The sequence below is a fragment of the Suncus etruscus genome, chromosome 1 (genome assembly GCF_024139225.1).
Source record: "Suncus etruscus isolate mSunEtr1 chromosome 1, mSunEtr1.pri.cur, whole genome shotgun sequence".
In the NCBI taxonomy this organism is placed as follows: Eukaryota; Metazoa; Chordata; class Mammalia; order Eulipotyphla; family Soricidae; genus Suncus; species Suncus etruscus.
This window is the reverse complement of record NC_064848.1, coordinates 160,443,678-160,467,611: the sequence shown is the minus strand read 5'-3', so window position 1 is coordinate 160,467,611 and position 23,934 is coordinate 160,443,678. Positions and strand designations below refer to the sequence as shown.

The 23,934-nt window shown below is 46.4% G+C and overlaps 1 protein-coding gene across 1 annotated transcript in view; it reads left to right on the top strand.

The window, feature by feature from the left end:
• The first annotated feature begins 11,169 nt into the window (after positions 1-11,169).
• NXN (nucleoredoxin) overlaps positions 11,170-23,934 on the top strand; it is a 197,023-nt gene continuing 184,258 nt past the window's right edge. Inside the window, exon 1 of the mRNA XM_049782470.1 lies at positions 11,170-11,553. Coding sequence (XP_049638427.1) covers positions 11,170-11,553 — 384 coding nt within the window. The remainder of the gene's footprint in view (positions 11,554-23,934) is intronic.

The window sequence follows — 23,934 nt, the reverse complement described above, 5'->3', positions numbered from 1 at the left end:
TTAAAGTTGTCCAGGATAGACTAGAGATAGACAGGTAGGGTGTTTGCCTTGTATACGTCCTACCCAGATTCAATCCCTAGTATCCTATAAAGGATACTAGCATCACCAGGAGTGATCCTTGAGCATAGCTGGGTGTGACCCAAAATCCAAAAAAAAAATTTTTTTTTTTTTGTGGTTTTTGGGTCACACCCGGCAGTGCTCAGGGATTATTCCTGGCTCCAGGCTCAGAAATTGTTCCTGGCAGGCACGGGGGACCACATGGGACACCGGGATTCGAACCGATGACCTCCTGCATGAAAGGCAAACACCTTACCTCCATGCTATCTCTCCGGCCCCAAAAATTTTTTTAAATTTAAAAAAATAAGTAAAATTGGGGCCGGAGAGATAGCATGGAGGTAGGGCATTTGCCTTGCATAAAGAAGGATGGTGGTTCAAATCTTGGCATCCCATATGGCCCCCCGAGCCTACCAGGAGCGAGCAATTTCTGAGTATAGAGCCAGGTATGACCCAAAAACCAAAAACAAACAAAAAAGTAAAATTGGCTATAATGTATCAAAGGGCTTGAGTCAAGTACCTGATTGGATGAGAGAAGTTTTGTTTTTTTTTTTTTTTTGGTCACACCCGGAGGTGCTCAGGGGTTACTTCTGGCTGTCTGCTCAGAAATAGCTCCTGGCAGGCACGGGGGACCATATGGGACACTGGGATTCGAACCAACCACTTTTGGTCCTGGATCGGCTGCTTGCAAGGCAAACGCCGCTGTGCTATCTCTCCGGGCCCGGATGAGAGAAGTTTAATCCTCAGTATTGTATGTTCCCCAAGCACTGGCAGAAATGATCTCTGAATGCCACTCAATTTGGACCAAAATGTAAACAGAAAATTAAGTATAACAAGATACTTTGAGGGGCCAGAGTAATAGCACAGTGGTAGGGCATTTGCCTTCATGCGGCTAACCCGGGATGGACCCAGATTCAATTCCCAGCATTTCCATATGGTGCCCTGAGTCTGCTAGAAGCGATTTCTGAGCGAAGAGCCAGGAGTAACCCCTGAGTGCCACCAGATGTGGTCCAAAAACCAAAAACCAAACCAAACCAAAACAAAAAGATACTTTGAGAGAGAAGGCTGGAAATATATTACAGGGTTAAGGTATTTGTTTTGTGTGTGGCTGACCCAGTTTAATCCCCAGCAACATATAGAGGCTCCCAAGTCCTGCCAGGAGTGACATCTGAGTGCATATGTATGACCCAAAAATGGAGAAAGAGAGAGTTAGTGAGGAGAGAAAGGGACAGAGCAATAGTACATCCCAGTATGGCATTTGCCTTGCACGTAGTTGACTTTAGCCCTTGGCGCAATCCGTGGAATCTCATATGGTCCCCAGTGCATTGCCAGGAGTATTTTCTTTTTTTTCTTTTTTTTTTTGGGGGGGGTTGGGTCACAGCCAGCAGTGCTCAGGGGTTACTCTTGGCTCTATGCTCAGAAATTGCTCCTGGCAGGCTCGAGGGACCATATGGGATGCCGGGATCAGAACCACTGTCCTTCTGTATGCAAGGCAAATGCCTTACCTCCATGCTATCTCTCCGGCCCCTTGCCAGAAGTATTTTCTATTTTTTTTAATATTTTTTATTTAAACACCTTGGTTACCAACATGATTGTGGTTGGGTTTCAATCATATAAGATGATCCCCCCCCCCCCATCACCAGTGTAACATTCCCATCACCAATGTCCCAAATATCCCTCCTCCCCTCCCCGCCCCCACCTGTACTCTAGACAGGCTTTCTATTTCTCTCATATATTCTCATTGTTAGGATAGTTCTCAGTGTAGTTATTTCTCTAACTAAACTCATCACTCTTTGTGGTGAGGTCCTTGATGTGGGCTGTAATGTCCAGCCCTCCTCTCTTTTTGTCTCTGAAAATTGTTGAGAAATGTCTTTCATTTTTCTTAAAACTCATAAATAAGTGAGACCATTCTCCGTCTCTCTCTCTCTTTCTCTCTCTCTCTGACTTATTTCACTCAGCATAATAGATTCCATGTACATCCATGTATAGGAAAATTTCATGACTTCATCTCTCATGACGGCTGCATAATATTCCTTTGTGTATATGTTCCACAGTTTCTTTAGCCATTCATCTGTTGAAGGGCATCTTGGTTGTTTCCAGAATCTTGCTATGGTAAATAGTGCTGCAATAAATATAGGTGTAAGGAAGGAGTTTTTGTATTGTATTTTTGTGTTCCTAGGGTATATTCCTAGGAGTGGTATAGCTGGATCGTATGGGAGCTCAATTTCCAGTTTTTGGAGGAATCTCCATATCGCTTGCCAGGAGTATTTTCTAAGCACAGAGCCAGGAGTAACCCCTGAGCAACACTAGTTGTGTCCCCCACAAATAAACAAAAAAAAAAGTAAAGAAGAGAGAGAACCAGTTTATAATGCAGGCTCAATTTGACATGGCAATTTGGTGGGCCATGGTTAAATATTCAGCCTCTAAGCCCAGTAGCAGGTCATAATTGTTCCTAAAAAGGATATACATTATTTGGCCAGCGAGGTGGCGCTAGAGGTAAGGTGTCTGCTTTGCAAGCACTAGCCAAGGATCATGACTGTGGTTCGATCCCCTGGCATCCCATATGGTCCTCCCAAGCCAGGGGCAATTTCTGAGCACTTAGCCAGGAGTAACCCCTGAGCATCAAACAGGTGTGGCCCAAAAAAACCAAAAAAAAAAAATACATTATTCACAGAGTATGGCAGGACTTTTTCCCAAATTTCTAAGGGTACAACCTATACAGACATACCAGAGATTATAGATAGCATCTCTTATCAATGCTACAAAGATAGTACAGGCATTAAGCCATCCTGAGCTTGATCCCCAGTACTGCATATTGTACCCTGAACATAGAGTCAGGAGAAAACCTTGGGCAAAGTGGGTGTGACACAAAACCAAAATATATATATTTTAAGTATCCCTATATGCCACTGAATTCAAGCACCAATAGATTGGAGAGCATTTGAGTTCAAAGGTAAGAAAACATATTTGCAATTGTTCTTAATGAACTATAGCAGAAATGTGGTGCCTATCTTTCTGGCAACAGGGGTACAACTTTGGGAATTCACTGTTATTGCTTTGTTTTCTTTCACATTTCCCTCAGCAAAGCAGGTCTGATATAAACTTCTTTGTTTTTGTTTTGGGTCATACCCAGAGGTGCTGTAGAGCTATTCGCAACTCATTGCTTGTAGGTCACTATTGTCAGAGCCTGGGGAACACCATGTATGCAGTGCCAGGGAAAAAACCTAGGCCTCCTGCATGCTAAGCATGCTCTAGCTCAGTGGTCCTTGAACTTTTTAAACAGGGGCCAGTTCTCTGTACCTGAGATCGTTGGAGAGCCAGACTATAGTAAAAACAAAAACTATGAACAAATTCCTATGTACACTGCATATATCTTTTTTTTTTTTTGGAGGGGTGTTTTGGTTTTTGGGCCACACCAGTAACATCTCAGGCATAGCACATCGGTTATGTGCTCAGAAATCGCTCCTGGCTTGGGGGACCATATGGGACGCTGGGTGATCGAACCATGATCTGTCCTAGATCAAGCCATGTGCAAGGCAAACACTTACTGCTTCACCACTGCTCTGGCCCTCATATATCTTATTTGAAGTGAAGAAACAAAACAGGAACAAATACAATATGTGGCCCGCGGGCCATAGTTTGAGGACCACTGCTCTAGCCCTTTGAGCTCACTCTTCAACCCTGGTCTCTAGTTCTCAAAGTCTCCTCTTGTTTTCATATTTTTGGGCTATACTCATCTGTGCTCAGGGATTACTCCTGGCTTTGTGCTCAGGAATCATGCCTGGGGGGCTCCAGGAATAGAGGGCCATATGGGGTGCCTGGGATGGAACCCAAATCAACCAGGTGCAAGGCATATGTCCTACCTGCTGTACTATTTCTCTGGACTTTGAAGTTTCCTATTCTCTGAGAAGGGGGAAGTGTGGAAAATAGTATCCTTATATTTATTTGCTAATAGTTTTCAAATCTCCATATCACAACCAGCCATCACTGTGTCCTTATTGAAGGTAAAGCCAAAATGTATGATTTGTTAATTGAGTCTGAAGTTGAGCCTAGCAACCCACCAGACTTCTAGATCAGATGCCAAATTTCCAAGAGCTCATGGTAAGAAGTGCCAAGGCAACAGCATAAAAAGGCATCAACAAATCTGGACTTCTGGCTATGGGTAAGTAAATAAATTCTTCAAACAATCAGGCAGTGGAAGAAATCATCCCCTGAACATGAAGACCACCCAGCAGAAACAAGCTAGATCTGCCATAGGAAAGATTACAGGATACCTTTGTTCCCACTGTGGCAGTCATGGGTTAAAGGGAAAAATAAATGGGGTTCAGGAGGTAGCTCAGAGGGCTGGAGATTGTGCATGCCCAGAGTTCAACTTCCTGTACCAAATGATCCTCCAAGAACAGTGTGAGCATTGGATTATGCCACCAGCAATGGCCCCCAGATCCTTTGCACATTTTGGAAGACCAAAGAAATGCATTTAAAAATGAATTATTGGGGGCCCGGAGAGATAGCACAGCGGTGTTTGCCTTGCAAGTAGCTGATCTAGGACCTAAGGTGATTGGTTCGAATCCCGGTGTCCCATATGGTCCCCCGTGCCTGCCAGGAGCTATGAGCAGACAGCCAGGAGTAACCCCTGAGCACTGCCGGGTGTGGCCCAAAAACCAAAAAAAAAAAAAAAAAAAAGAATTATTGGGGCCGGCGAGGTGGCGCTAGAGGTAAGGTGTCTGCCTTGCAAGCGCTAGCCAAGGAAAGGACCACGGTTCAATCTCCCGGCATCCCATATGGTGCCCCCAAGCCAGGGGCAATTTCTGAGCGCGTAGCCAGGAGTAACCCATGAGCATCTAACAGGTGTGGCCCAAAAAAACAAAAAAAAGGGGGCCGGGTAGGTGGCGCTGGAGGTAAGGTGTCTGCCTTGCAAGCGCTAGCCAAGGAAGGACCGCAGTTCGACCCCCGGCATCCCATATGGTCCCCCCAAGCCAGGGGCGATTTCTGAGCACATAACCAGGAGTAACCCCTGAGCATCAAACGGGTGTGGCCCAAAAACCAAAAAAAAAAAAAAAAAACCAAAAAAAAAAAAAAAAAAAAAAGAATTATTTTAGGGGCCGGCATGGTGGTGCTAGAGGTAAGGTGCCTGCCTTGCCAGCACTATCCTAGGACGGACTTCGGTTCAATCCCCCGGGCGTCCCATATGGTCCCCCAAGCCAGGAGCGACTTCCGAGCGCATAGCCAGGAGTAACCCCTGAGCATTACTGCGTGTGGCCCAAAAACCAAAAGTAAATAAATAAAAAGGAATATTTATAAAACCACATCCAGGAAGGATGGTGGTTCAAATCCTGGCATCCCATATTGTCCCCCATGCCTGTCAGGAGCAATTTCTGAGTGCAGAACCAGAAGTAACTCCTGAGTACCGCCAGGTGTGACCCAAAAACCAAATTAAATATTTTCTAACATTTTTCACTTGATTGAGGACAGATCAAAGAAATTATACTTAGTCAGGATATCCAAACTCATTTCTCACACTTGAAGACTAGACTAGCAATTATTGTCATGACTTCTGAATTCAAAAAGAGTTAAAGCAGACAACATGGAATCAAGATGTTTAAGTAAGAACTGAAGACCAGGTTCCATCTCCAGCACCACACAGTTCCCCCCAAATCACAGAGTGACTTCTGGATACTGAGTTAGAAGTAGCCCTCAGCTCCAAATAAAAATGCACCTTGGATTCAGAGGATAATCCTGATTGGGGACTTAATGAGGGCCTCTTTGGCCCTATGATCATTTTTGGGGGGTTAGTTTTTTGGGGCCACACCCAGTGATGCTCAGGGTTACTCCTGGCTGTGCACTCAGAAATCGCTCCTGACTTGGGGGACCATAAGGGATGCCAGAGATTGAACTCAGGTCCATCCTGGGTCAGCCGTGTGCAAGGCAAACACCCTACTGCTGTGCTATCGCTCCGACCCTCCCGTGGTAATTTTTGTTTGTTTGTTTGTTTGTTTGTCTGACATCTGAAGAGGCTCAGAGGCTGTACTTAGGCTGTTCCTTTGTGGTTGCTCCTAAATGTTTTAGGGAACAATTTGGTGCTGGGGATGGAACCTGAGCATCATTTATGTAAAGCATATGCTCCAGTTCTTTAAGCTATCTTTCCCAGCCCACCTTAATACATATTTTATTTATTTATTTATTTATTTGGTTTTGGGGCCACACTTGGTGACCCTCAGGAGTTACTCCTGGCGATAGCTCAGAAATTGCTCCTGGCTTGAGGAACCAAAAGGGATGCCAGGGGATCGAACTGCGGTCTGTCCTAGGCTAGCGCGGGCAAGACAGATAGATGCCTTACCACTTGCGCCAACACTCTGACCCCCTACTACATATTTTAAAACAGCAGTAATTTCCAGAATTTTCAGAATTGCCAGTCAATTCATGTAACATAACTAGCTAACATGTAACATAAATACCAGTAGGTTCATTCTTTTTAAGTGGGTCTCTTGAACCACATAAGCAAAGAAAGTGCTTTCCACAAGCCAAAGGGATGTTGGTTATTCTTTACAGGAAGCTAAATGAGTCTCCTTGGACTTCTTGAAACAAACACCACTAAAATTATGAGTTTGGAATCATTTCCATTGCAAATCCTCTCTCTCCACACCCCTTTAGAAGGCAGCTGTGATATCTGGCTTCTAACCAAAGCCTGCTATACCAACAATTCCCTAAATTTTATTTATATTTCATGTGCAGTGTATTCAAACTCTCACTTTCCCAGGTGCCAGATGCTGGTTTGGACACACTCCAGTGGAAAGTGCTTGCCTGTAAAATAATGAAAGTGAAATGCCGAACAGACCACCTCTTTATATCAAACTTGTACCTAACATGCCAAACTTAAGTACTTTAATAATGACTTCATTATTTTTCCAAATGTGCAATTCCCAAAATCCCCTCTGCACCTACTGCCACACCAAATACTTTGTCTTTTGGATTGTATAGATTATAAATGATTAAAGTCCTTTGACATTTCTTCAGTGTTTATTTGAAAATGTCCCAGTGTAACAATCTGTTTCAAGAAGTCAGAATAAGGACGGTAAGGCACTTGTTTTAAAGCCAACCCACCTATGGTCCCCCCAAGCCCCATTAGGAGTGATTCCTGAGCTGTCAGGAATAAGCCCTGAGAACAAGAGTGTTTCCTATAAACAAACAAAAGCAGTCAGATTCACAGGCTTTAGTGGTGCCTACCAGTATTTGTTTTGTTTAGTTTTTGGGCCACACCCGGTGACTCTCAGGGCTTACTCCTGGTTATATGCTCAGAAATCACTCCTGGCTTGGGGGACCATAAGGGACGCCAGGGGATTGAATTGTGGTCCGTCCTAAGTTAGCACGTGCAAATTAGATGCCCTACCACTTGTGCCACCGCTCCAGCCCCTCTACCAGTATTTTAAAAAATGATTTGAATGAGAAGATGAAGCATATAAGAAAAAATAAAAAGTGGGGCCGGAGAGATAGCACAGTGGCATTTGCCTTGCAAGCAGCCAATCCAGGACTTAAGGTGGTTGGTTCGAATCCCAGCATCCCATATGGTCCCCCGTGCCTACCAGGAGCTATTTCTGAGCAGATAGCCAGGAGTAACCCCTGAGCACCGCCGGGTGTGGCCCCAAAACCAAAAAAATAAAATAAAGTGCTTTTCATAATTACTGTAGAAATTATTTAATAGTGCTGGATCTTTTTGTTGGTTGGTTGGTTTGCTTGTTTTGGGGCTACACCTGACAATGCTCAGGGCTTACTCCTGAGTTTGCACTCAGAAATTGCCCCCTGGCAGGCTCAGAGGACCATTTGGTATGCTGGGGATTGAACCCTTGTTGACCTGGGTTAGCTGCATGCAAGGCAATGCCCCACTGCTGTTCTATTGCTCCAGCCCCAACAGTGCTGGATCTTATTTAGATCTGATTCAGGTAAAGCAAGTGATTTACTGCGGAGCCATATCCTAGCCCCAAGAGAAAAAAGTATTTTAATCCCATATTCATAATTTTATTATTTTTTATTTTTGTTATTGTGCCTCATGTAGTGCTGCTCAGGTCTTACTCCTGGCTCTGCATTCAGGAACCATTCCTAGAAGGACTCAGGAACCATATAGGGTGCTAGATTAAATCTGGTTCTGTTGCACTCAAGGCAAGCACCTTACCCACTGTACTATAACTCAGGCCCATATTATTCTAAAATAATGGCCATCCCTGACTGTGCTCAGGAGGGGATCAAACTTAAGGCCTCACTCATGCTAGGTACCTGAACCACATTTCCAGTCCTCATTTTTAGGATTTTAAAACATGGCTAGTAATTTTTTTTTTTTGGTTTTTGGGCCACACCCATTTGACGCTCAGGGTTTACTCCTGGCTATGCGCTCAGAAATCGCCCCTGGCTTGGGGGGACCATATGGGACGCCGGGGGATCGAAACGTGGTCCGTCCTACGCTAGCGCTTGCAAGGTAGACACCTTACCTCTAGCGCCACCTTCCCGGCCCCTTGGCTAGTAATTTAATGTTTATTAAATTAATAGTTTTGGGGGCTGCACCTGGCCGTGTGTCAAACTTACTCCAGACTCTGTGTCAGGCATCACTCCTGGCAATGCTCAGGGGACCGTATGTGGTGTCAGGGACCTAACCTAAGTCTGCTGCATGCAAAGCAAGCACCCGACACACTTTACTTTAACTCCAGCTCCCTATATTAATAGCTTTGATATTTTCTGGAAAATAAAACCAGATTTGTGTTGTAGGAAAATATTTTCCCCAAAGAGGCACAGGTATTTGGCATGACACTAAAAAATAATTCAGAATTTGCTACGGGGATAGGGAGCTTGCTTGCTTATAGGCTGGTCCAAATCCAAAGATACAACTTGTGAAATAAACAGCAATATCAGGTGGATAGAAGAAATTGGATGAAATTCTTGGAGAGAGCCAATATACAGGAGGTGGAATCCATGAGGTGGAAACTTTAGATTCCACCTCCTTGCTTTTACCTATTTGTGTGGTAACAGTTCACAAAGCTGAAAACCAGTACAATTTCTTATTCTAGCCTGTAAAAAAAAATCGAGAAGCTTTGGCATGAAAATGTATATTTAGGGGCTGGCGCAGTGGCGCTAGAGGTAAGGTGTCTGCCTTGCCAGCGCTAGCCTAGGACGGACCGCGGTTTGATCCCCTGGCATCCCATATGGTCCCCCAAGCCAGGAGCGACTTCTGAGCACATAGCCAGGAGTAACCCCTGAGCATCACCGGGTGTGGCCCATAAACCAAAACCAAAAAACAAAAAAAAAAAAAAGAAAAAAGAAAATGTATATTTATACCCTAAGCTTGTGATTATATTTTGAGTTTCAAATAAACCCTTGTAAAGTGTGCTGTGATTCTTTTTATGTGGAAAGCCGCTATAAAATAACAAAAATAGGGCCCGGAGAGATAGCACAGCGGCGTTTGTCTTGCAAGCAGCCGATCCAGGACCAAAGGTGGTTGGTTGGAATCCCGGTGTCCCATAGGGTCCCCCGTGCCTGCCAGGAGCTATTTCTGAGCAGACAGCCAGGAGTAACCCCTGAGCACTGCCGGGTGTGACCCAAAAACCAAAAACCAAAAACAAAATAACAAAAATAGGGGCCGGAGAGATAGAGCAGCGGTAGGGCGTTTGCCTAGCACGCAGTGGATCCAGGCCCAACAATGGTTCGAATCCTGGTATCCCATATGGTCCCCGTGCCTGCCAGGAGCGACTTCTGAGCTTAGAGCCAGGAGTAGCCCCTGCGAACTGTCAGGTGTGACCCCACCCCCCAAAATAAATAAAATAAAAATATTTTGCTTGGCTGCCAGTTTCTTTCCCCTTACTTTTCCATTGATGAGTCCCAGTTCCTTTTTCTCTCTATCCATTAGGTGGCGGCAGATGCCCAAGAAACCACATTCAGAGGGAGCTTGGAGGTTGATTAAAAGGAATTGTTGCTTGGGTTGGTGCTGACTGAGTGGACATTCTCTGATGGTCCTCTAGGACCTAGTGGACAGGGCAGTTTTATTTTCCCTCGGGGTGTATGTGTGCGTGTCTGTGGCCGGAAAACTCGCCACAGACCGCCTGTTTAATTCAGATTTTTCTCTAAGCGCAGCACGGCATCCTGCCAGCTGGAGGAAAAAAAATATCCCTAGAATTTTCCTCAACTATCAGCAGACTTGATGGAAGCGATGGAAGCGGCTCAGGAGCGCAGCAGGCATTGATTTGGAGCTGTTGGGGCGTGTGGCCCGCGTTGTGGTGGTGGAACAAGGCCACTCGCCGGGAACTAGACAAAGAAACAGAAGGGGGTGCGTCCCCCAGTCCGCTGAGAGCAGAGCATGAAACACACACAGACACACACACACACACACAGACACACACACACACACACACACACACACACACACACACACACACACACACACACACACGCTCAAGCCGTAAGGGGATGCGGGCAGTGGGGAAAGCTGCGAAGTTCTCTCCGCGCTTCACTGGATGTCAGAGGGGCGCAACATGATCTAAGCCAAGGGCTGGAATAAAGAGAGAGTGGCAGGGAGATGCAAGAAAGGGACCTCGAGAACTGGTTTGGGGGGGGGGAGGCTGTCAAAGTCTGGAGAGAATTTAGAATTCAGGAGTGGGATGAGCTTCTGGCGACTTAGAAAGAACCCATCTGGGGCCGAGAGATAGCATGGAGGTAGGGCGTTTTGCCTTGCATGCAGAAGGACGGTGGTTCGAATCCCGGCCACTCTGGTCATAGCGCAGCACCCGCTTCCTCGTCCGGGGCGTCCTCCGCGCGCCGTGGCCAGGTGCTTGCAGGCCGCGTCATCCCCCTCCAGCAGCAGCAGCAGCAGCAGCGGCCAGTGCGGCGCGCGGCACGGGTCCCGGGACAGCCGCCGAGGGGCGTGGCCACAGAAGGGCGTGGCGTATCAAGAGGCGTGGTTGCAGAGTGGGAGTGGCTGTGAGGGCTTGTGGGCGTGTCCTGGGCGGGGCTCCCGGTTCTCTCCCGCCCGCCGCCGCCGCCAGCGCCTGCCACACCGAGCGAGGCTGCGGGGTCGCCAACGCCTGCCCGCGCGCGCGCCGCCCGCCCGAGTGCCGGGGCTGCGGTGGGCCAGCCAGGATGTCGGGCTTCCTGGAGGAGCTGCTGGGCGAGAAGCTGGTGACCGGCGGCGGCGAGGAGGTGGACGTGCACTCGCTGAGCTCCCGCGGCATCTCGCTGCTCGGGCTCTACTTCGGCTGCAGCCTGAGCGCCCCCTGCGCGCAGCTCAGCGCCAGCCTGGCCGCCTTCTACGGCCGCCTGCGGGGGGACACGGCGGCGGCGGCGGCGGCGGGGTCGGGGGCCGGGGCCGGGCCGGGGCCGGGGGCCGGAGCAGCGGCCGAGCCCGACTTGCGGCGCCGCCTGGAGATCGTCTTCGTGTCCTCGGACCAGGACCCGCGGCAGTGGCAGGACTTCGTGCGGGACATGCCGTGGCTGGCGCTGCCCTACAAGGAGAAGCACAGGAAGGTGAGCGGCCAGGCCCGAGGAGGGCCACCCCGAGCCCCGGCTCTCCGTGCGTTCCCCCCCCCCCAGCCCGTGCCTTAGTTTCCCCAGCCTATCCCAGGGACCCCGCGAGGAACTTGGACACCCAAGGACACCCCACCCCTGCCCCTGCCCCTGGTGGTATCTATCTGGAGGCGTGGACAACCCCAGACTCCCTAACCTGTTGGGGCTCATTATGGGGGGCGCTAGTTACTCTCTGGATCCTGGCTTCTTGACCCCAAATCCCACTCCACTCCACTCCAGAGGCACGGGGGCGGGGTCCTTCCTTCCTTCCTGCACCCCCTAAACTCTGCGGATACCTGTGAGGAATGGGGAAGGGAGCACCCCCCCTTTACCCCTAATGCCCAGAGGAGGAAGTTTGGTTTCTTTCTCTGAGCGATTGGCATGGCTGGGGTCCCCCTCTCGAGGTGATCCCCAGATCTGAGCCCGGCCACCCCATGCCCTGGCTTGGCTTTGGACCCTGAACTTGGCTTTGGATGAGATAGGGGTTCAGCCTTCTCCCCTCCTCCTTCCTCCCTCTCTCATCCCAGTTGAATCAGTGGCCACCAGGGAGCTTTTCATTGTCTCGCTGTCCAGCTCTCCTCCCCCAGATGCCTCCAGGCAGGGAACAGTCTTGGTCCTTGCAGGTCCTGGTTGCTTGCTGATGGCTACGGTTGGTTGTCCTTGCTGGAACTTGGAGTTAAATGCTGAACGGATCCCATATGTAAAACTAGACCCAAAAGAGGATTTTTTTTTCCCAAAAGGAAATTTATATTTCATTGTCAACTTCTCCTTTCTTCCACTTTGCCGCTTCAATTAGCTCTGTGTGTACGTGTGTGTGTGTGTGTGTGTGTGTGTGTGTGTGTGTTGGAAAATATGTCTGTTTCAGTTAAACGAATTCAGCAAATGTTGTCATGCAAGGACACAGAGAAAGTTTTAGGGAGCAGCGCTCCTTGATGCAACAGTGTGAGGCCAGTCTCTTGCCTTTCGGGGAAATCTTTTTTGAGTGGACAGATGGGAGGCCTTTCCCAGGGACCTCTAGGTTCTCGAGGGAGAATGGTAACAACTAACGACATGCCCTGTATTTCTGTAATATAGACAGAATCTTGAGAGGAAGCGTGATTTAGATTTAGTGAGAGCAAAACGAGGCATTTGCTGTGCCCCCAAATGTCTTGAGTAAATCATTTCTCCCAGCGGGAGGTACATACAGACTTGGGATCTAAAGTATGAGTTACAGTTTAACGAACAGAGTTTATAAATTTAACACTGGGAAAACATGGGCTCACAAACCACTTGCAGGAGAAGATTGGCATTTAGGTAATACTTTTCCCACCTCTGATTTATATGATAGAATATAAATGACCAGTCTTTTTTTCCCTTCTTTTTTTGCTATTGCTTTAAAAGATGGAAGGGCTGGAACATTAGTACAGTGGGTAAAGTTTATGCCTTGCTCATGGCCAATTCAAGGTCGATTCTTGGTATCCTGCATTGCCTCTTGAGCACTGCCAGAAGTGATTCTTTTTTCTTTTTTTTTTTTGAGGGGGGGGGTTGGGCCACACCAGGCAGTGCTCAGGGGTTATTCATGGTGCTGCACTGAGAAATCACTACTGGAAGGCTCCGGGGACAGGACCATATGGGATGGTGGAGATAGAACCCAGGTCTGTCCTGGGTCGGCTGCGTGCAAGGCAAATGCTCTACCACTGTGCTATATTTCTGCCTCCATGCCAGGAGTGGTTCCTGAGTGCAAAGTCAGAAGTAACCCCTTAGTATCACCGGGTATGGCCCCCCCAAAAAAAAACACACAAAAATAAAGATGGGAATCCTTGGTGATGGGCTCAGGAGACCATATCAGCAGTGCTGGGGATAGAACTGTGTGAGTTGGTTATGTGCAAGACTCTCCACCTCTGTTATCTACTATAGATCAAACTATAAAATAATGTCCTAATTGGGAAATGAAAAGGATTTCTGGCATTTAAAAAAAAAAATAGAGGGCCCGGAGAGATAGCACAGCGGCGTTTGCCTTGCAAGCAGCCGATCCAGGACCAAAGGTGGTTGGTTCGAATCCCGGTGTCCCATATGGCCCCCCGTGCCTGCCAGGAGCTATTTCTGAGCAGACAGCCAGGAGTAACCCCTGAGCACCGCCAGGTGTGGCCCAAAAACCAAAAAAAAAAAAAAAAAAATAGAATGTTTTTAAATTGTTAGACCTAAGGCAAATTTGTGCATTTCCAGTTTTCCCCACTAGAATAAACCTACTGGTTATACATTTGCTGGTTAGCTGAAATATGGAGCAAATTGAAGGAAGGACAGAGTACAGTGGATAAGGCACTTGCCTTGCATGTGCTCAACCTGCTTCTGATCTCTGGCATCCCATCTGGACCCTTGAGAACTACCACGAATAATTCTTGAGTGCAGAGCCGGAAGTAACTCCTGAGCATCTATGGGTGTTGCCCGAAAACTAAAGAAAAAAATAGATGCAGAAAATTGGAATGTCTTGTAAATGCTGTTAATGTTTTTGAAAAGGGGGGGAAGTATTCGATATGAGATAGCACATGCCTACCGGTTCTTCTCTATGTATGCTTTTGCTCACACGGGGAAAGTGCTTTATGGTCCTTAGTTGGACCTATTAATTCCAGTAGACTAAGAGTCTGGAAGATATCGGTTAGATTCTCTCTTGAGAATAGTGTTAGCAATTTTTTCTTTCTTTTCTTTTCTTTTTTTTTTTTTGGCCACACTTGGAGATGCTCAGGAGTTACTCCTGGCTCTGCACTCAGGAATCAATCCTGGTGGGCTCAGGGGACCATATGTGGTGCCAAGGATCTAACTGGAGTCAGCTGCTTGCAAGGCAAGTGCCCTACTTGCTGTACTTGCTCTCCCCCCTCATCTGTGTTTCTTATGAAAAACATACTCCTAGAAGTTATAAGTACTATATATTCACTTAAAATAAAAAAAGATACAATAATATAATATATAAAATATAATATAATATGTAAAAACATACTCCTGGAAGTTATAAGTACTATATATTCACTTAAAATAAAAAAGATATAAGAAATATAATTAAAAAAAACGGATTCTTTTTCTGTAATTTGGTCTTTTTGTCTCTGAAATTGAAGTGCTTGCAGGGGTCTCAAACTCAATTTACCTGGGGGCCGCAGGAGGCAAAGTCGGGGTGATCCTTGAGTGCAAAGTCAGTAGTAAGCCTTGAACATCGGGGTGTGTGACCCAAACAACTAAAACAAAACAAAACAAAACAAAAAAGATTCCTCTAGGGCAGGGCCACAACATGTTGTATGGAGGGCCGCAAACAGCCCTCGGGCCGCAAGTTTGAGACCCCTAGCTTAGAGGCTTGTGAGCTTGTGAGGCTAATTCCATGATAAGAAATATTGAGTGAAAACCCAGGTACCTCAGGGAGATGAATGGGGGATATTTAACTCTTATGGATGGACTCTGTCCTTGTTTCATCAACTGTCAAAGTAGCCTTAAGAGAAGAGAATTTTGTTTTATGCCAAAGGGAAACCAGAGTTCCAGATTACTAATTTTTTTAAGTTCACATTAACATTTGTTCTTTAAATTTTTTTCATATACTTCTTGCCATTGGGATAACAAAGGATATGGTTCTAATTAGTTATTGGCTGGCATTTCTTTAAAGAAAATTGAAAAATTATGGTGGGGAAAGAAACTGCTGTGTGGCATTTCTTTTTTTTCCCCTTCTTTTATTAATTTCCCCTTTTTATAGTAAGAAAGTTGGGATAACCATATATGTTAAGCCTACATTTAGCTTGCTTGTTCTTTCTGTGATTAGTGCTGTGAGAAAACACCATATAAAAGGATCAGGGGGGCTGGAGGGATAATATAGCAGGTAAAACACTTGACTTTCATGCATCAGCTGGGATTTGATCCCAAGCCCTGCTAGCAGTAAGAAGCCAGATAGTACAGCAAGTAGGGTGCTTGCCTCTCATGTGGTTGATCTTGGTTTTATCCCAGCATTCCCTGTGGTCTCTTGAAATAACTCCTGAGTACCACCATGTATGGCCCAAAAAACTAAAACAAGCAAAAGAGCCAGAAGTAGTGCCTCCCCCCACGCCCAGCAATCAGAACAATGCAAAATGATCCTAGCCTCTTTAAAAGAAAAATGTTTTTTATGAAAAGTTCTCCTGTTCCTGCTTCTTTTAGCAGTGTGTTTTGGTTTTGGTTCACCCCTGCTGAGTGCTGGGGGTCATGTGGTGCTGGAGATTGAATCTAGGGCTCACACATGCAAAGCATATGCTCTGGCTCTTTGAACCATCTCACCAACCCTGCAAAAATAACCAAAGCTTCATTTGCTGACTTCCAAGTACATGTATTTAAATAGGCCAAATAGACATTGTAATTCTGTGATAATAAGACCTCCTTGAGGATATTTATGAGAGTACTGTTGTCAAGTAACCTGCAATTCTGAAATCAGTTTCAGTAGGTTTTTTTTTTTTTTGTGGGGGGGGAGGGCACATCTGGCAATGCTCAAGGATTACTCCTGGCTCTGTATTCAGGGATCACATATGGCAATACTTGGGGGACAAATGGGGTGATGGGAATAGAACCTAGATTGGCCACGTGGAAAGCAAGCACCTTACCCACTGTATGATCATTCAGACCAAAAGAATGATTTTTTTTGTTTGCTTGTTTTTGGGCCACACCCAGCATCACTCAGGAGTTACTCGTGGCTCTGCACTCAGAAGTTGCTCCTGGCAGGCTCAGGGGACCATATAGGATGCAGGGATTCTAACCGGGGCCCGTCTTGTGTTGGCCACATGCAAGGCAAACGCCTTATTGCTGTGCAATATAGCTCTGGCCCCCAAAATAATTACTCTTTTTTTGTTTGTTTGTTTGTTTTTGGGTCACACCCGGCAGCACTCTGGGGTTACTCCTGGCTCTAGGGCTCAGAAATTGCTCCTGGCAGGCTTGGGGTACTATATGGGATGCCAGATTCGAACCAACAACCTTCTGTATGAAAGGCAAATGCTTTACTTCCATGCTATCTCTCTGGCCCCCAAACGAATTATTCTTTTTTTTTTTTGGGGTCATACCTGGCGGTGCTCAGGGGTTACTCCTGGCTATCTGCTCAGAAATAGCCCCTGGCAGGCACGGGGACCACATGGGATGCCAGGGATTTGAACCTACTACTACCTTAGGTCCTGGGTCGGCTGCTTGCAAGGCAAATGCCGCTGTGCTATCTCTCCGGCCCCAAAAGAATTATTCTTTTTTTTTTTTTTTTTTTGGTTTTTGGGCCACACCCGGTGACGCTCAGGGGTTGCTCCTGGCTATGCGCTCAGAAATCGCTCCTGGCTTGGGGGGACCATATGGGACGCCGGGGGATCGAACCACAGTCTGTCCTACGCCAGCGCTTGCAAGGCAGATACCTTACCTCTAGCGCCACCTTCCCAGCCCCAAGAATTATTCTTATAACCCCAACATGTCATTCTACTTTTTTTCTTCTATACCCATAAATACTCAAATTCTGACTCTACACTCAAGAATTACACTATTACGCTTGACAGTGTTCAGGGAACCAGATAGGATGCCAAGGATTGAATCTAGGTCAGCTGTGTGAAAGGCAAACATCCTACCCACTGTAATCACTCTGGCCTCCCCTTTTACCTTTTTTTCTTTTTGGCTATCAGTGTCAACTGTTTCCCTCTCACCTTCTCTGATGCATTCTTCTTTCTCACCCATCCTCCTCCACCTGCTTCTGGGGCATGCAGTTTACTTCTCTCTCTCTCTCTCTCTCTCTCTCTCTCTCTCTCTCTCTCTATCTCTATCTCTCTCTCTCTCTCTCTCTCTCTCTCTCTCTCTCTCTCTCCCCATTTTTTTTTTTTTTTTGTGGTTTTTGGGTCACACCCGGCAGTGCTCAGGGGTTATTCCTGGCTCCATGCTCAGAAATTGCTCCTGGCAGGCACAGGGGACCATATGGGACGCCGGGATTTGAACTGATGACCTTCTGCATGAAAGGCAAACACCTTACCTCCATGCTATCTCTCCGGCCCCATCTCTCCCCATTTTTGATACGTTGGCACTGTGGCTTGCGCTACCATTAATGAATGTCATTAATGAATGCATGTCACTTTATCCCCTTTCAGCACCCAGTTCTTGTCCAGAGTAATCAGTTCCAACCATCACTTTCATGTAGAACCTTCTCTACTCTTCTCTACTTTTTTGTGACAAGCTTCCTACCATGGACTGGTCCTCCTAATCCTCATCTCTATTGTCTCTTTTTTACATGATGAAACCATTTTATGTAGTTTACAGGGCCAGAGAGATAGCAGAGTGGTAAGACATTTGCTTTGTATGCATCCGACCTTGGTTCAATCCCCCCCTTCCAGGAATAATCCCTGAACACTGCTGGGTGTGGCCCCCAAATAAACAAACAATATATACATTTATATGTCCAAGTAATTCTATATTTCTGTGCCACAGATTCTTCAGTAATAGTACCTGCTTCATAGGATTGTAGGGACACATGTAAAGTGAGATAATACATGCCTGGAATTTAGTAAGCACTCAGTTTATACTAACTAATTTATTTCTTGTTTATAACAGTAATCCATTTCATAGCTGAGCCTTTAAAATATATCATGTTACAGAATTGCAAAATTGTTAAGATACCTTTTTTAAGGGTGATTATCAGAGCTTACTCCTGACTTTGCTCTCAGGGATCATAGTGGTTCTTGGGGGAACCATATGTAGTGCTAGGGGTCAAACCTGAGTTGGCTGCATACAAAGCATATACTTTACACACTATACTATGTCTTAGGCCCCTTTTTTATTTTCAAGACAAATGATTTTTGCAAGTATTCAAGGTGACATGGTGAAGATATTGAATGAAGTTACCATTGAAAAGATTGTAATTAGGGAGAAAAATGTGTAAGAATGAAGTAACAGGGGCCGGAGAGATTGCATGGAAGTCAGGCGTTTGTCTTGCATGGAAAAGGACGGTGGTTCAAATCCCTGCATCCCATATGGTCCTCCGAGCCTGCTGGGAGTGATTTCTGAGCGTAGAGCCAGCGGTGTAACCCAAAAAACTAAAAGGAAAAAAAAATATGCCACCAAATCTTCCCAGGTACATTGATGTGGGTGATAACTCTAGGGCTTTCTTAGAATTGGGGTGGGTGGGTAGATTCCCTTTTCTGCCTAAAGGCACAGCAACCCACAGCCACACCAGACACTCTCCAAAATGGAAACGGTCAAAAAAAACGGTCCAGCTCTGCAACTAAACCTTAGCAAACTATCAAGCCACTGAAGTATTCCAGCTATAGTTCATGGAGCCATATCTGCAGCCTCCAAATTTCATAGATCAGCCTAGAAGGATCACAACAAATCTGATAGGAAAGTTGCATAGAAGGCCACAAAGTTCAAGAAACTAAACAATAGGGGCCGGGTAGGTGGCGCTGGAGGTAAGGTGTCTGCCTTGCAAGCGCTAGCCAAGGAAGGACCGCGGTTCGATCCCCGAGGACCGCGGTTCGATCCCCCGGCGTCCCATATGGTCCCCCCAAGCCAGGGGCGATTTCTGAGCACATAGCCAGGAGTAACCCCTGAGAGTCAAACGGGTGTGGCCCAAAAACCAAAAAAAAAAAAAAAAAAAAAAAAAAGAAACTAAACAATAACACAGAACTAGCACTAACCAATCCAGTAAATCCTAAGACAATGACTTTAGTAACACCATACTGATATATATATATTTTGAGTTTTGGGCCACAACTGGAGGTGCTCAGAGGTTACCTCTTGCTCTGTACTCAGAAATTACTCTTAGTAGTATTTGTGGAGACCATTTGGGGGTACCTGAGATTGAACTTAGTCTTCTATGTGCAAGGCGAACTCCTTAGCATTGTATTATCTCTGGCCCCTCTCTTACCTACTTATTTCTTTTTGTTGTTGTTTTTTATTGTTTTTTTTGGGGGGGGCCACACCCGGTGACACTAAGGGGTTACTCCTGGCTATGCACTCAGAAACTGCTCCTGGCTTGGGGGACCATATGGGACGCCAGGGGATCTAACCACGGTCTGTCCTAGGCTAGCGCTTACCGCTCCAGCCCCCATTCTTCTTATTTTTTATGTTAGCAGTTGAGACTGGAGATGGGAGATTAATGAAACCTAGGCATGGCTGAGAAGAACAGCTCTTTTTTTGTTTTTGTTTTTGGGCCACACCCAGTGACATTCAGGGGTTACTCCTGGCTATGCGCTCAGAATTCGCTCCTGGCTTGGGGGACCATATGGGACGCCAGGGGATCAAACCATGCTTCTTCCTAAGTTAGCAGGTGCAAAGCAGACACCCTACATCTTGTGCTATTGCTCCGGCCCCAAGAACAGCTTTTTTTCAGGGGAGGCCATCCCCTGCTGTGAACTTACTCCTGGTTCTGTGCTCAGGAATCATTTCTGGGATCAGATGTGGTGCCAGGGATTGAACCTGGATCAACCATGCACAAAGCAAGTGAGTGTCTTTTCTACACTTGATCTTAGCCAAAAGGCCGAGAAGCGATGTGAGTGTCTTTTCTAACTCTGTACTATCTCTCTAGCTCCAGAAGGAAGCAACTTTAAGGTGAGGAATATTCCTTCTGAAGAGAGATCAATTACACACTGGATGATCATTTTGTGGTTTGCCCTAACAGTTAGGGGCATCTCCTGCTGAGCTGCTCTTTTACTTGGGGCCATGTAGAAGCAGAGGGGATGCGGCTCTTTCACATGAGAAGAAGATGATTTCAGGTGTCTGGAGCTGTAGAAGCGACACCCTTAAGCACCCCCTTCTTTTCCCACTCTGGAATGCTGTAGGATAGGTTTGCTTGGGCTTGTCATTATTGCAGTCTGGGTGATTGTCTTCTAGTTAGTGGCTCAGGCCTCACTGATGAGATCCCACAGCCTCTGCTCATCCATGTACCTTCTGATAAAACTCAACAAATAGACCAGAGAGCAGGAGAAAGCAGAAGGATCTGCAGGAAAGCTCATTAATTTCATTGACCATGCTGCCCCCACACTTTTATCACTGTTTCTTTTGGTGCGAGGCCTTGTTTTAATAGCTGCGTACATTCGATAAAGAGAGCTTTGTGTTGTGTTCAACTGGGATGGTGGATGAACAAGTCCCTTAGGTTAGGGGAGGTCCTTTCTGCTAGGGTTTAAGACTCTGGACTCCAGAGAGCCCCATTCAGAGCTAATCTGGACCTCTTTTTGTATCAGGGAGAAAGCACAGGCTTGATTTGGGCTATGTTTTTGTTTTTCTATTTATTTATTTATTGGCAGTTCTGTGAATTGAACTCTGGGCCTCACACATGCAAGGCAAGTGCTTTTACTGCTGAGCCATATCCCCTCTCCAGGATATTTTTCCCCCTTTCTTCATGATCTGAATTCCCAGTGGTGCTCAGTGTTAACCACCAGGGTGCTTAGTTTTCTGTATTTCATTAATTTACCATTATACTTTTCCCAAAGCTATTAAAAGAAAGTGGCTATGCATTTAAAATCTTTTTACTGATCCTGGCTATCCTGAAGCTCTTGCACATTGTAAAACAACAAGATTGTGCCATTATTGGGTGCAAAGGGATAGAGTGCCAGTTTGGGGGAGAGGGGGCTAAAGGCCTGAGTTTGATTCTAGCAATGAGCCTGCAAAATGTTTTATTCCAGAACTAGCCCTTGAGCACTCAGTGTGGAATAAAAAGAAACAAAATATGTATCTTTTTGTTTTTTTGTTTGTTTGTTTTTGGGCCACACCCATTAATGCTCAGGAGTTACTCCTGGCTATGCGCTCAGAAATCGCTCCTGGCTTGAGGGGACCATATGGGACACCGGGGGATCGAACTGCGGTCCATCCCAGGCTAGTGCTTGCAAGGCAGACGCCTTACCTCTAGTGCCACCACTCTGGCCCTTATTTGTTTGTTTTTGTTTTTTTTAGCCATACCTGGTGATGCTCGGAGGTTATTCCTGGCTATACTCTTAGAAATCACTCCTGGCTTGGGGAACCATATGAGATGCCTGAGATTGATCCCTGATCTGTTCTGGGTCAGTCACAGGCAAGGCCATTGCCCTACCGCTGTTCTATCGCTCCAGCCCCCAAAATATGTATCTTTTTTTTGGGGGGGGGTTACACCTGGCAGTGCTCAGGAGTTACTCCTGGCTCTGCACTCAGAAGTCGCTCCTAGCAGGCTTGGAGGACCATAAGGGATGCTGGGATTTGAACCCGGGTCCATCCTGTGTTGGCCACGTGCAAGGCAAATGTCTTACTGCTGTGCTATCACTCCGGCCCCCAAAATGTGTATCTTGACATTATTACTATAATTGCTTTGTAGAGCCAAATCTTGTGATGCTAAAGGAGCCAGGCAGTGCTAAGGTTCTAATCTAGGGTTTCTGCATACAAAGTATGTGCTCTAGCACTTTGAACTATGTTACCTTGATCTCATCTTACTATTATTTTGTTTTATTTATCTACTTGTTTATTTATTTATTTATTTATTTTTGGTTTTGGGGTCACATACAGAGGCATTCAGGGGTTACTCCTAGCTCTATGCTCAGAAATTGGTCCTGGGGGCCGGGCGGTGGCGCTGGAGGTAAGGTGCCTGCCTTGCCTGCGCTAGCCTAGGACGGACCGCGGTTCGATCCCCCGGCATCCCATATGGTCCCCCAAGAAGCCAGGAGCAACTTCTGAGCGCATAGCCAGGAGTAACCCCTGAGCGTCACAGGGTGTGGCCCAAAAACCAAAAAAAAAAAAAAAAAAAAAGAAATTGGTCCTGGCAGGCATGAGGGACCTTATGGGATGCCAGGATTCCAACCACTGTTCATCCTGGATCGACTGCATGCAAGGCAAACACCCTACTGCTATGCTATCTCTCTGGTCCTATTTTATTTTATTATTTTGGCTTTTTTTTTTTTTTTGGTTTTTGGGCCACACCCGGTAACACTCAGGGGTTACTCCTGGCTATGCGCTCAGAAGTCGCTCCTGGCTTGGGGGACCATATGGGACGCCGGGGGATCGAACCGCTGTCCGTCCTAGGCTAGCACAGGCAAGGCAGGCACCTTACCTCTAGCGCCACCGCCCGGCCCTATTATTTTGGCTTTTAGGCCATACCTCGAATTGTTCAGGTTATACTTTTGGCCCTATGTTTAGGGATCACTGCTGACAGTACTGGGGGACCATACTTGGTGTCCGGGATTGAACCCAGTTTGTCATGTGCAAGGCTAGCACCCTTCCCACTGTCCTATCTTCCCTTCCTTGCTTTTATATTATTTATTTTCTCTTTGGGTTTTTGTTTGTTTGTTTTGGGAGTCATATCTGGTGGTACTCAGGGCATGCTCCGGAATCTGTGCTTACGGGTCATTCCTGGTAGTGCTCAGGAGACCATATGTGGTGCAGGATATTGAACCCAAATCATGCAAAGCAAGTGTCCTACCCATTGACTATCAACCTCCCATCTGTTCCCCTCTTTGCTGGTATTTTTAAATTAATGAATTCTTAACTCTTAGGAGTCATGTTTTTTGTTGTTTATTTTATGTTAAAGAGGCCACACCTATGGTGGTCAGGGGTTGCTTTTCGTGGTGTGGGAGATTGAACCTGGGATTCCTGCTTGCCATGCATGTGCTAGCCTGTTGATCTCTTGCTGGCCCTAAAAATCATCATGGGTTTTGTTGTTTGGGGCCTATATTTAGTGGTGCTTAGGTGGTTTTCCAGCCTATTTCTTGGGAGTCACTCCCAGCTGTGCTCTGGGGACCACATAGTGTCAGGGATGGAACCTAGGTGCCCTACATGCAAAGCATATCTCCCTTGTTTTAGGAATCATCTTTTTGTTTGGTTTTGAACCACACCTGGTGGTGCTCAGGCATTACTCATTGATTTTCTGCTCAGGGATCTTGCCTGCTGGGCTCAGGGGACTAATGGAGTACCAGGGATTGAGCCCAGTTTGGCCACATGCAAGGCAAGTGCCTTTTTCACAATGCTGTCTTTTCATTCCACTCAGCAATCACCTTTATTCCCCTCTACCCCTCACATCTGAAAATCTGCAAGTCTTGCTGATTTAATCTAGTAGCCCTTTCTCTCCATCCTTGCCACAAGTGTTGGACTGCCACTTAACTTTTCCTGGGGCTATTTGCTTTCAGTTGGGGCCCCTTAAATTCATCTCAGAACCAGTGTTTCTCAACTGGGGGTTTGTGATGATCCTTTGTAGGCTCTCAGGATATCCCAAGGGGGCCCACAGGTGAATATAGAGTAAATGATAGGCTAGGGTTTGAGATTAGGGAGACAACCAGTAGGACAGAGTGGGGTGGGGCACAGGAAGGAAACAAGGTTGGGAGGGAGCCACATGGTAAAAATGTGTGATCCCCAACTTTCTCCCTCCTGTGCATTTATTTTCTCCCTGCT